Here is a 13,087-nt window from a genome sequence, read left to right as displayed (position 1 = left end):
CCTTTAAGGACATAACAGTTATATACTCTCTGGTTTTCAGCAGTATTTTCCCAAACATTTTATATGGGCCCCCTCTTTTGAAGATGACAAAGTTATTCACAATATAAATCATGACAAGCTCAAATTGATGCATGCCTATTTTACTGCCATTTCTGAAACACCTTATATTCTTTTGAATAGGTGAGGATAAACGTTTCATTAAAGGCTGGGGGTAACACAAAAAAATCTCCTCTGATCCATGTATGGGTCCTGACCCAGTTTGTTGGAGTGGCTGTTTCATAGTACATAACTAAGAATACTGGAGAGAAATTATGATATCATTTTACTTCACTCTTGTGTCTGCAAAGTCTGGTCACATTGACAATTGCATTGCGATTCTCATTCTTGAGTAATTGGCATTTCAGCATTCAATTATTATTCCACATATACAGGAAGAAAGGAAACCAAAGGTGTATAAACAGATGCATTGGATTTTTGCTAAGCACACATATCATGTAAGGTTATTATTCCATGTAATAATAGTAGTGAGTTTATTACAAATCATTTTAATTGGAGATGCAACTAATTATTATTTTCATCATCGATTAATCCGTCTATTATTTTCACGATTAATGGATTAACTGTTTGGTCCATAAAATGTCAGAAAATGCTAAAAAGTGTTGATCAGTGTTGTGTGAATGTCTTGTTTTGTCCACAAACCAAAATGATTCAGTTTTTAATGATGTCTTTGTTATTTGGAGCAAAGAAACAAAGAAAATATTCACATTTAAGAAATCTTAAACAATTAGAAATCTTGTTTCAATATGAAAAATGCCTCAAACCGATGAATCGATTATCAAAATAGTTGACGATTAATTTAGTAATCGAGTAATAATCGATGAATTGTTTCAGCTCTAATTTTAATCCATCTTCTCACCATAATGTTGACTTCAATCCAAATGCACTAAATCCGCACATTGTGTCCTGATTGTTTCTCAGATGGCACACCTCGAATCGTCGCCTCCTTCAGTGAAAGGGTGGTGGTCCCAGGCGAACCGTTTTATTTGATGTGCGCTGCCAAAGGAGCTCCTCCCCCGACCATCACCTGGACCCTGGACGACGAGCCTGTGGCTCGAGACCTGTCGCGCATCAGAACCAGCCAGTACACGCTCTCAGACGGCAGCACGGTCAGCCACGTCAACATCAGTAGCCCACAGATTCGCGACGGAGGAGTGTATCGGTGCGCCGCACGAAACTCGGCCGGTAGCGCCGAGTACCAAGCGCGCATAAACGTAAGAGGTGCCTGTCTTCTTTTCAATATCAGCTATACAGAGGCTTCTCATAGCCTGAACCCTTCCCCAACCCTGACCCATATCCTATCCTGTACCCTTCTCAATCTTTACCTTTCTCTCACATATATTTAAAGTATCATACACAGTATTATCTGCAGCATTTTGTTGTATGTTTTGTCTATTTTTTTTGGGAAGTCTGTCTCCACATGCTTCCTGTTCTGCTGCGTGTCTTATGTGTGTGTGCGCCTGAAACACAGGCACACACACACACCTACACACTCTTCCACCTACTGTATGCACACTCACACACGTTCACATAAACATGTTTGCTGTTAGACAAAATGTTAAAATGGAGCGATTATAGAGAGAAATGGATGATAAAAAGAGGCGAGATTAAGAAAACAAGAGACAGAGGAAACTTTAGAGGAAATAAAAACGGGCCAGAAATGGACAAAAGTGATAGAATATATGAAATAAGAGAACAGGAAAAGAAGGGGTGAGTGTTTTGGGAGTGATGTGAGCTCTGTTGACAGGGCTGGTGACGAGGAGCGACACTGATGGACAGGACAGTATCACCGTCCCTGTCTCTTTCCCTCCTCCTCTTTTATTTATCCTATGGTGAGATGTGTAGTTGTGACATGTGAGTCTTCTTTTACGCAGTCCTCCTGTCCCAGTGATCATTGGAGTGAGAACGAGAACCCATTGCCAGAGATCCTCAGCCCAACGTACGACACAAACTGACACAAATACAGCCAGCGAATCCACACTCATGCAAAACCACACACATGGATGGAAAAATCGCTAACACACTGCTGCGCTTATCCACTCGCAGAAATGCGATACGCCCAACTTATCCCATTCAGTGAGCGGCCAACAGCAAAGATACTGAGCCGCGCAGACGTAGTGCATGACATTCACAAGTGTAGTGCAGCAGTGTTTGTGTGCGCGCGCGTGCATGTGCACGTGTTCATGTCTGTGCAACGGTGCTCGTGAATAATACATCTTTGACTCGTCAGAGCCGTGACTTCAAAGCTCAGCATACGCTGAGAGACAGACGGAGAGAGACAGAGGTGGGGGGTAGGAGGTTGGAAGGAGAGACAAAAACAAAGATACAAGACGAATGGTGGTGAGAAGGTCAGAAGACAAGTGATGGATGAGTGATAGTTCCCACCACTGTCTTCCAATAATGCTGAACACATTTTTGTTTGTCTGACTTTTTGTTTGCAGCCCACAGTCTTTGGCATTTTGGCAGTGATACATAACCAACACGTTGATATTTATATACACATTTATATGTTAAATGTGGACCTACAAATAATATAGATATTTTTCATTATCCATCCATCCATTATCTACCACTTTAGGGGGTAGCGGGGGGTGCTGTGCTGTGTGTTATATTTGTCTCATATTTGTTATAGCATAAAGAAAAAGTAGTTGCGACATGTCATTATGAAAGTTTGCATAGTTTTGTCCACATGTCCTAGAGGGATTCAAACCACACATTCAGCATGGACACAGACACAGTCTATGATTATGTTCTGCACTGTGCAGTACAGATGTGGCAGGTGTGGGAAACATTTACTGTTAAACTGCGGTTGGTTGGCCTGAATGAAAATGAATATGAAAATATGACAGATGTGGGTTTTTACCCATGCATGTAACTGTACTACCTTTCCAACAGAAGTGCAAAATACAGATTATTTTTCATTCTTAATATTATCTCTTTCTCATTCACGTTCCTGCTGTCTGTTATTTTCTCTTTTTTAGATTAGTTGTATTGTTGTTACAAAACATGTCACATTAAAGGGAACATATTATGCAAAATCAACTTTTTAATCATTTAAATCCTTATATTTGGGACACTGGAGGCCCTATCAGTCGGCAAAGTGTGAAAAAAGATGACTCATTCATGTTTTTGTGGTCCTCCTCAGTCTAAGTACAGGAGATAAAACACGTAATGTTGACTTCCCCACTCATTGGGACGTCACAATGTGCTAAATTCCTGGAATTGTTCGAAAACCGGAACCAGTTCTATTCTTGGCTCCACAGTGCAGCACAGAGTTCTAGACGAAATTCCAGCCTCAGAGGATTTATCTGTCCGGTGGATACATGTTATGACAGCAATGTGCCTGCTAGAGCCTGCAAATGATAACTTCTCCAAATGCTAACTGCTGTTAGCTCCCAGTAGCCTCTGTGGCTGATGTCATTTCCTGTCCCTTAAGTTTTGTTGTACTTTTTTTTTAAGGTGGACCTAAAGAGATACTACTAAACAGAGTGTTCTGAACAGGGCTGTTTTGTCAGGGTGATTGAACTGCTGTGGTGCTTCATCCTTATGGTATTTTGACCAAAGCATGTCACAGACATGTTCATTAGGACACGAGGGAACTAGGTTAACTTGGAGAAGTAGGGTATAATATTACCCCTTTAAACAAAATAACCATGACTGAGGGAATCTGACCAAAAATTTGGCATTCCTGTATTTTTGGGGTCTGTTAATCTGTCGAACAACATGAATCACTGGTATCAGAGACCCCGGGAAAATGATTTATGACATTTTCGCACACCGTCTGTTCCCTTAAACTTTTTAACTTTTAAATGCATCTGGTGAGGCGTATTTATAGTTTACATCTTACAAAGGCAGCTTAATAAACTGCTGAGTAACTGTATTTCTCCTCAATTCCAAAAAGACCCACATACGCCTGGGATGGTTAAACAGATTTTCAGCAGAAAACAGTTGTGAGTGGGTGGTGCAGCTCCGGAAAAACTCCAGGGTTAAAGCTGATTTTTAATAATAAAGCGAGACATTCTAACCTCTCTCTTTCTCTCTCCTTACACCACTACATGCCTTTCTTCCTCTTTTGTCCCCTTCCTCCTCCTCCTCCCCAAATCCCTTCCCAATATTCCTAAAATTCCATGACCTGCTTTTTGACACCATCAACTAATGAACTTCTTTTCCTTGTCTTTTCACCTCTGCACAACCCACTTCTTCATCTCTCTCTCTTTGCCTATTTTTTCGCTGTCTCTGTCCTTCCAGGTGCTCCAAGGATTCGGCCTATGAAGAACATCACCGCAGTGGCAGGAAGAAACACTTTCATTAACTGCCGGGTGATTGGGTACCCTTATTACTCAATCAACTGGTACAAGGAGGGACTTCTACTGCCTGATAACCATCGCCAGGTAGGGTTTTTCTGCACTTTGCATTGTAACGCGTATGCACATAAGTCCTCACCCTCTCTATAGGGTATACAGCATGTATACTGTACAGCAGAAATTGAATATATTATCCATAAGTAACAGTACAGAGCCCTGGAAGGAAAAAAAATCTGTATTGTGAGGGTGTATTTTCAGTATTCTATTCAATGCGGCAGTTAATTAAATCATGTACTATGTAAAGGAACAGAGCAGGAGTCTCTTCAGATGTCTTTCAATGTGTTTGCTGCCAAACAATGATTTCATGGCTTGCCCTTGACCTTTGAGCTAAAGGTGAACATTTGAAACAACTTTGAAAGGAAATGGCATTCTTTTCTGCAAATGTACATTTCATTCAAGTTGTGTTATCAGATACACACGATGGCATTGACCACTAACCTCTTAAAGTCCCCTCGAGCCACTTCTATCGCGTTATATTTTATGATTTATCATTTGAGGGCACAAAGGAAATCAAGTTCTCTTTGCGTTCGTGCCGACCTTGTGTTAGAGCCTCTATGTATACAGAAGGCCAGGCTCTGGTATGTGACATTCCTGATGTCTGCGTTTCAGGTGGTGTTCGAGAACGGGACTCTGAAGCTCAGCGACGTTCAGAAAGGGATGGATGAGGGCGCCTATGTGTGCAGCGTGCTCATCCAGCCACAGCTCTTCATCACACAGACCGTTTATGTCACTGTCAAAGGTCAGTGACGTGTCAGGATGTATGAAATTGATGACTGTGTTTCACTGGATTTTACTCATTATTTTACCGCTGCCGTCAGAGATGACTGTGCTTTAACCAAAGCGTACAATTTCAATAATGTGAATGTACTGTATGGGAAATAATACAGAATTGTAATTTATATGGGTGTAGCTGAGCTGAGATTTACTGTGCCATAAAAGGTTGTGGGGGAAAAAAAAACCTCTGAATGTAAAACAGGATTATTGTATGGAGAGTGAGTAAGACTGGTGTGTAGCAGGCGGGTGTTATTGTAATAGAGGGAGAGGAAAGAAGAAAGCTGTATGCATTGCCTCTAATAACCCCTGATTAAGGGGCGGAGTGGCCTAGTGTGCTCTCTCAACCACTCTGCAATTACATAGAGCAGGAGCGCTGTTGTATAAGATGTGTGTATGCGTGTGCTTTACGTGCATACGTATCTGTACTTGCAAAGAAGTGTGTGTGCGCACGTGTGTGTGTTTTCTGCATGTCAGCCTGTGTGTTATTGTGCTCTGCTCTCTGCAGCAGGAGCATGACATGTTTGTTTTAGGATGCTGTCGAGTATGAGTGTGGGTTTCTGCCTGACATAAGTAGATGCGGTGAAATTTGTGGCACTTGGTCGTCTCTGGATGGTTTCTCTCACGTGTGTATGCATGCGTGCACGGCTGTAGGTATGTGCTTGTATGAATGTGTGCTCGTCAGGTCTTTGATTTAATTAGATGAATTTTAACGAGGCCCAGATTAAATCCCCCAGATGTCTCAGCTGTAACCCACCACCACCACCACCACCGCTACCTCCCCTCCTTCTCCTCCCGCACTCCAAACAACCGCCATCACCTCCGCTGGTCTCCATGGCAACACTGTTCTTCCCCCTGTGGATGAAGCTTTAATTAGAGCAACTATTATGGGCTGGCTTTACCAGGGTGGGGTTGAGGGGTTGGTAGTGGGTACATGCATCTGTGGAGTGGGTTGTGGTCTAGCAGGCCAGGCTGCGTTAAAGTGGGGTCCAGGCTTTGAGGAAAACGTTAATGGAAGCAGGTTTTATTTTCACCTTCAGTCAAACCAGATGTTTACCAGTCAGCCCTCCAGGTCAAAATGGCAGATTTTTGTAACCATGCCCTCTAAAAAAGATCTTTTTGTCTCCCTTCTCTGTTTCTGTTTCTCTCCATCTGTTCTTTTTTTTTTTTTTTTACATCACTCATTCTCCCACCTTGTGTCCTCTCGATGCCCTCGACTCTCCAAATCTGTGTGTCTACCCATATTCTCCCCGTGCCTTCACATCTGACTTTCTCTCTCTTCTCCATTCTTCACTTATTCATATCTGCCTTAAATATCCGTCTTCACCTCTTCTTTACCCCACACATTTAAACAACCCTGTTTTTGTTCATCTTTTCTCTTCTTATGTATTCTCTCTTTGCCGCATTCCGTCTTCTTTCTCTCTCACCCATGTTTCACCCTGCCACCTGTCCTTGTCAATCTCCCCCACTTGCCTTTTCATTATATTCCTTCCTTGACATGAGCGGTCTGTTCTCTTTCACTCATCTTCTATTTCATTTGACTATTTTTCCCTGTACTATTTTGTCTCTACTACATTTGTATTTACTCTTCCTTCCTCTTTTTTAATATCTGACTCTCTATCACGTTCCTTCTTTCACTCCTTGCTCTCTGTGCCTCTCATAGTTCCTCCGCTGATCCAGCCATTTGACTTTCCTCCGACTTCCATTGGTAAACTTATGTACATTGCCTGCGTGGTGTCATCTGGAGACATGCCTATACGCATCACGTGGCGCAAGGATGGACAAGAGATCGTGGCCTCCTCGGGCATCACTATTGACACAAAGGAGTTTATGAGTTCCCTCCAGATATCCAAGGTGTCGCTGAAACACAATGGCAACTACACCTGCATCGCCAGCAATGACGCTGCCACTGTCAGCACGGAGAGGCAGCTCACTGTCACAGGTAAGAGAAAAAAGAGGCTAGAAAATGTGTAAGTGATTTTGAGGAAGCAAAGGGGTTATTTTAAAGAGCACTCCAGCGATTGTTGGGTGATTTGTTGGAGAATTTGTGAAAGCTAACTTCACGCAGCAATAACCTTGACAATGTTCACATCACTCCGCATGCAAGCTGTTTCCACCCTTGCTCTATACGGATTAATTTTACAGTATTGATATAGTTTCCAGTATCTTATCAAGGCCCATTTGAAAATATATGTCCTTGTTTTGAATGCAATAAATGTGGAGTCAAAATCTGAAGTCCAAAGTTGAAACTCTTAAGTGCTTAATTCAATCTAATAACATACTTATGCACTTTTACTTAGAAAATTTAGCATTTTTAGCAATGTTGCAATGGCACTTCTACTTCACAGATGAACATTTCGTGCAGCAGTGGTGATGCTTTTCCTGAAACGCTGTTTGCTGGACGTCTAGTAAAGCGGGTCTTTTCTCTCTCTTCCTCCAGTACCCCCTCGCTTTGTGGTGCAGCCTAACAATCAGGATGGGATCTATGGGAAAGCTGGGATCCTTAACTGTTCTGTTGATGGATACCCTCCTCCCAAGGTCATGTGGAAGCATGCCAAAGGTGCACTAGGTACGCAACCCATTTTTCAATCCAGTTTTCTTTCTTCTTTGCGCAATATAGTAGTCATACACTACCGTTCAAAAGTTTGGGGTCACCTATACAATTTGTGTTGTGTTTTCCATTAAAAGTCACACTTTTATTCATCAAACAAGTTGCAAAATGAATAGAAAATATAGTCAAGACATTGACAAGATTAGAACATTTTGCCCTTGAAATTTTGCTTTGGTCAAAGAACCAGCAAAACTGTTTTCAGCTGTGCTAACATCATTGCACAAGGGTTTTCAAGGGTTTTCTAAACATCCAATAGCATTCTAACGCGATTAGCCTATGTGTATAGAGTGTATTTCTGATTCATTTAATGTTATATTCATTGAAAAAATAAGGACATTTCTCAGTGACCCAAACTTTTGAACAGTAGTGCAGTTCTGTCCTGTCCAAGTTTTTGCCAGCGACTATAACATAATCACCTCTGTGGTTGTTTTTGTCTTTCTGTGCAGCGGGGATTGGGAACCCGCAGCAGTACCACCCTGTGCCTCTGACAGGACGCATCCAGATTGTGAGTAATGGCTCTCTGCTCATCAGACATGTCCTGGAAGAGGATCGTGGCTTCTACCTCTGTCAGGCCTCCAACGGAGTGGGCTCAGACATCAGCAAATCCATGGTTCTCACCGTTAAGAGTGAGTATGATAACTCACATGAGCTAATGGATCAGAGAGCGTGACTCTTTCATGCCGTGGATGTCAGTGCCCCTGATTTACAGTACACTCGTGCACAAACACACACCGTGTCATACCAGTGAACCAGCTCACACTGTGCGTACATACACACTCGATGATGAAGTGAAGGGGCAAAGGTGAGCATGGACATAAGAAAAAAACACAGCTTGTGTGTGTGTGTGCGTGTGTGTGTGTGTAAGAGAGAGAGTGCAGTGAGAACGTGAGCAACTGAGCGATTGATCTCTTGACTCTTGGGATCTGTCCACTGACATTCAAAAACACTTTGAGCTTAATCATTATCTGCAATCAATCTCTTCATCCTGCCCTTGCTGTCAGTAACACCCTGTGTGTGATAATGCATAGGCAAATAATATACATACAGATACACACCGCGCACCAGGCCATGTGGGAGTGGAAGCAGTGCAGTAGCAAAGCACTGACCTGACAATCCAACAGTGTTTACACGATGTTAACTTTTAATTTCAGGAACTTTTTGACTCTCGGTCACACAGACACATAACCAGGCGTACATAAATACATCTCCTAGTTTCTCTGTGTTCTGCTATCTAAGGGTTGCCTCTCTCTCTCTCTCTCTCTCTCTCTCTCTCTCTCTCTCTCTCTCTCTCTCTCTCTCTCTCTCTCTCTCTCTCTCTCTCTCTCTCTCTCTCTCTCTCTCTCTCTCTCTCTCTCTCTCTCTCTCCTACTGGTGTTAGTGTTATTGATTGAATCGTTCCTCTCCCCTGCTTCCCTCAATTCTGTCTGTTTCGCTCAGTGGAGAGGGAGGAAAAGGGGAGGGTGAGTTGAATAAGTGATGAAAACAAAACAGCAGAACCCTCCTTGGATCGATAGTGTGTGTGTGTGTGTGTGTGTGTGTGTGTGTGTGCGTGTGCGGGTGCGGGCATTCCACGACTTGTCTTCTTTATGGGGACAAAAAGCAACTCCCAATAACGTAAATGATTACATTTCAAGGTGAAGACATGCTGTATGGTCAGGATGAGGTTAGACCAGTAGTAGTTACGGTTAAGGTTAGATTTAGTCTCCAGGAAATAAGGTAATGCAATGCCCGCTCAAGTCATGGAAACCAGACTGTGTGTGTGTGTGTTGACTAGAGAGGATCGAGTGTGTGAGTGATTGTGTGTATATGGAGTGCACAAGAAAGGTAGAGTGTATTGTTTTTGCCTCTTCATTCACCGCGACCCTGATGTTAACTATTGGAGAATGAGAGAGGAGGTTTATTGACTCTAGCTCATTGACCATAGCTCTTGATTACTCCACTGCAATGGAACTTGGCTACTTTGAGCTCCACTTTTTTAAACTTAAATATCCTGCCCTACTCTCCGCTCGTTCACTTCGCTCTCCCTTTTCACTTAAACTCAACTTATTGTCCACTCACTCTTTCCTTTCTCCCCCCCCTGTTCCTCTTGTATCTTTTTACGTTTACTATCGCCATTTCTCCCCGCCTCTCCCCATTTTGGCCTCACGTTCCACTCGTCTCACACTTCACTTCCCTTCTCCTTCCAGTCCCGGCAATGATCACCAGTCACCCTAACACTACCATGGCGAAGAAGGGTCATGTGAAGGAGCTGAACTGCACAGCCAGGGGAGAATGGCCCATCATCATCCGCTGGGAACGAGGCGACACAGTCATTGACCCTGACCGCAACCCCCGATACTCCATCACCACCAGTCCCAATGAGAAGACTGATGAGGTGTTGTCTACACTCAGGGTAAGAAACACTTGTATATATGTTAGATCATCTATTTGTAGAAATCAAACAGCAGTGTGTCCATTACTCTTACTCAGTGTGATCAATAGGATCCTTTCAGTTTTCTCTTTCTCACTTTTCTTGTTTGCATTTCTGAGTCAAGATGCAGCATGACATGCATACTCACTGTTGTGTCAGTTGGTGTGTTAACAACTGTTAAAGGCTGGCACCAAGCATGGCCAGTCACACCGGATCTTCTAGTTGTTTGACATGAATGCTTCCTCTTAATCTGCCAGTTTAGTTTATCAAATCCAGACCGGCATTAACTGAGAGAAAATGTGATATAAAACCGTGTTTTTGTACATTAAAGGAATACTTCACTGATTTTGCGTTTAGCTTTTACTGGAATAGGGGTAGTATTTTTGAAAGAATGTGCTTCCCAACCTCAGTTTCCCCTGAGAAATATCTTCATTATTTTTTTGTCACGTGCCCACCAGTGACACTTGGTCCTGTTAGCGTAACTGTTAGCAAAGATGGCAGACACGGTTTCAAGCCTCAGACCAAGTTTCACTGGTGGTCACGCGACAAAAAAATGATATTTCTCAACTCGCACAATTTTTCAACAATACTACCCCTATTCTAGTAATTCAAAGCTAAATGCAAATCGGTGAAGTATTCCTTTAAAATTAAAATACGCCATGTATCACTTATGGCAACCATAAGGCACAAATATTTACTTAAAAATAAATAAATCCAAATGATTCATCAGATTTGATTTGGTAGTTCAGTCCAAGTGGAAGATTTTGATGTAAATGTATCGGTACTTGTTAAGAAATTCTATTTCTAATGTTACTTGTAAATGTTTTATTTTGTGTCTCTGTGTTAATTGTTCATTAATTTCTTGGCTTTTTGACAAATTATGTGTAAAAAAACAGTTTCTTGCATTTTCTGCAAGAAACTGTTTGATGACTCATCTTCTACCCAAGGGCTTTTTCTAATTTTGGTCCAATACTTGCTTGAATTTTTAAATTCTGCCTATCGTGTCTAGAACAAAAGGACCTACACTGTCTGATTCATCAGCAACACCCGACAGCAGACTAGTTCCATATTGGGCAACTGCAAGTTGTTTCAGTGAGGCCATGAGGCACGTTCAAAGCTGCTGGCTGCTGTAAATGCCATTCCTCAACAGTTCTGGTCACAGCCTCATTCAACCAAGAATGATTAAACCTGCATACACCTCTATTAGCTCATGTCGACAAAAAATGTTGCAAAAGTGACTCTTTATTCTTTAAATACAGTGCACTTGTGGATAGTTGACTCTTTCCTTTTTATTACACAACTCTCTTTTCTCCACCACAGAGCTATACAGTTTTTTGGCTCCAAGACGGAGCTGTTTGTCTCTTAGACATTACTCTTTCTGCCTTTGTCCCAACAGCTAAAGCCAGCAGAGCGCGAGGATTCAGTCTTCTTCTCTTGTCATGCCATCAACTCTTATGGAGAAGGACGAGGCCTTATACAGCTTACAGTGCAAGGTAACCACTGCTGCACACATTTGTGCAATGTGTGTATCGTACCAGGATCTATTGATCCTGCACGGATGTGTGTATTGTAGTTTTATCTTACTGATAAAAAAATACACAAGTCTGTTTCTATTGTGATCTATAACTTTCCCTCCCTTATCTCCGCTCCCTCCTGTTGTTCACTCCCTCTTTATTAAATCCTCAGAGCCACCAGACCCTCCGGAGTTGGAAGTGCGAGAAGTGAAAGATCGTAGCATGAATCTGCGTTGGACGCAGAGATTTGATGGAAACAGTGTCATTACTTCTTATGATATTGAGTATAAGAACAAGACGGGTAAATAAGAAGAGTATTCTTCTTTATTAGACAGTAAATAAAGGAGTGAATCTCACAGTGGAATTATTATTATTATTTTTATTTTTTTTAAAGAAGAAATTTGTATTATATTTTACTTTCAGATTCCTGGGAGTTGAAGCATGCAACTCGAAATATCTCCCCCACCAACAATCAAGCCAACATAGTGGACCTTCATCCTGCCTCAGTCTACAGCATCCGCATGTATTCTTACAACGCCATAGGAAAGAGCGAGGCCAGTAAGGAACTCACCATCAGCACAGAGGAAGCACGTAAGTATTTAGCCAGGATGCTCTTTAACACTGTCCTTGTGAAATTAGCTTTCAGCCTCTGGATTTGTGGTGACACTGTCATTGAATAAGCATCTCATTTTAAAGGTGTCCTTCTTTAAGGAAATTAAAATAAGAATTGTTCATTTGTACATGAAACATTGCCATTTAGTATTTTTTTGGTCTCTCTCTAGAGCCTGATGGTCCACCCATAGATGTGATCCTGCAGCCTGTTACCTCTCAGAGTATCAGAGTAACATGGAAGGTAAAGCCTATCAGCTATTTCAGATGATCATGTTTTGATGCTTGCAAAGATACCCAATTGTTTTGTCCCACACTTTAAATGCTGAAAGACAGTGGATGTCCTTGAGTTATTATGTAAAATGTTGGTATGACTCCATCGATATGACGTGAGAGTTGTCTCTTTGTTTTTCTTCTGTTAGGCTCCGAGGAAAGAGTTGCAGAATGGCGTGATCCGGGGTTACCAGATCGGTTACAGAGAGAACGGCCCTGGCAGTAATGGCCAGTACAGTATTGTGGAGATGAAGGCCACTGGAGATGTTGAAGTCTACACTCTGGACAACCTGAAGAAGTTTGCCCAGTACGGTGTGGTTGTCCAGGCCTTTAACAGAGCTGGCACAGGACCTTCTAGCTCAGAGATCAATGCTACAACCTTGGAAGATGGTGAGAATCACAAAAACACACACATACAGTATCTCAGCATGCGTTCTTGCTCTGTATCTGAGTGTGTGACAGTAACTCAGTGGTAGAA

General features: G+C 42.2%; 1 protein-coding gene across 3 annotated transcripts in view; it reads left to right on the top strand.

Moving 5' to 3' along the window:
- The window catches only part of dscaml1 (Down syndrome cell adhesion molecule like 1), a gene marked incomplete at its 3' end in the record, with an annotated part of 93,619 nt that overhangs the window by 60,431 nt on the left and 20,101 nt on the right, over positions 1 to 13,087 (top strand). For all 3 annotated transcript variants that reach the window (XM_083886589.1, XM_083886588.1, XM_083886590.1), the window contains exons 7-18: positions 979 to 1,278; positions 4,306 to 4,448; positions 5,031 to 5,160; positions 6,856 to 7,134; positions 7,633 to 7,752; positions 8,250 to 8,429; positions 9,990 to 10,195; positions 11,610 to 11,706; positions 11,900 to 12,028; positions 12,151 to 12,318; positions 12,510 to 12,580; positions 12,759 to 12,999. In XM_083886589.1, coding sequence (XP_083742715.1) covers positions 979 to 1,278; positions 4,306 to 4,448; positions 5,031 to 5,160; positions 6,856 to 7,134; positions 7,633 to 7,752; positions 8,250 to 8,429; positions 9,990 to 10,195; positions 11,610 to 11,706; positions 11,900 to 12,028; positions 12,151 to 12,318; positions 12,510 to 12,580; positions 12,759 to 12,999 — 2,064 coding nt within the window. The remainder of the gene's footprint in view (positions 1 to 978; positions 1,279 to 4,305; positions 4,449 to 5,030; positions 5,161 to 6,855; positions 7,135 to 7,632; positions 7,753 to 8,249; positions 8,430 to 9,989; positions 10,196 to 11,609; positions 11,707 to 11,899; positions 12,029 to 12,150; positions 12,319 to 12,509; positions 12,581 to 12,758; positions 13,000 to 13,087) is intronic.

This window comes from Microchirus variegatus (assembly GCF_963457635.1).
Source record: "Microchirus variegatus genome assembly, chromosome: 3".
Classification (NCBI taxonomy): Eukaryota; Metazoa; Chordata; class Actinopteri; order Pleuronectiformes; family Soleidae; genus Microchirus; species Microchirus variegatus.
The sequence above is the reverse complement of the archived record's forward strand: the minus strand, read 5'-3'. Positions and strand labels throughout refer to the sequence as shown.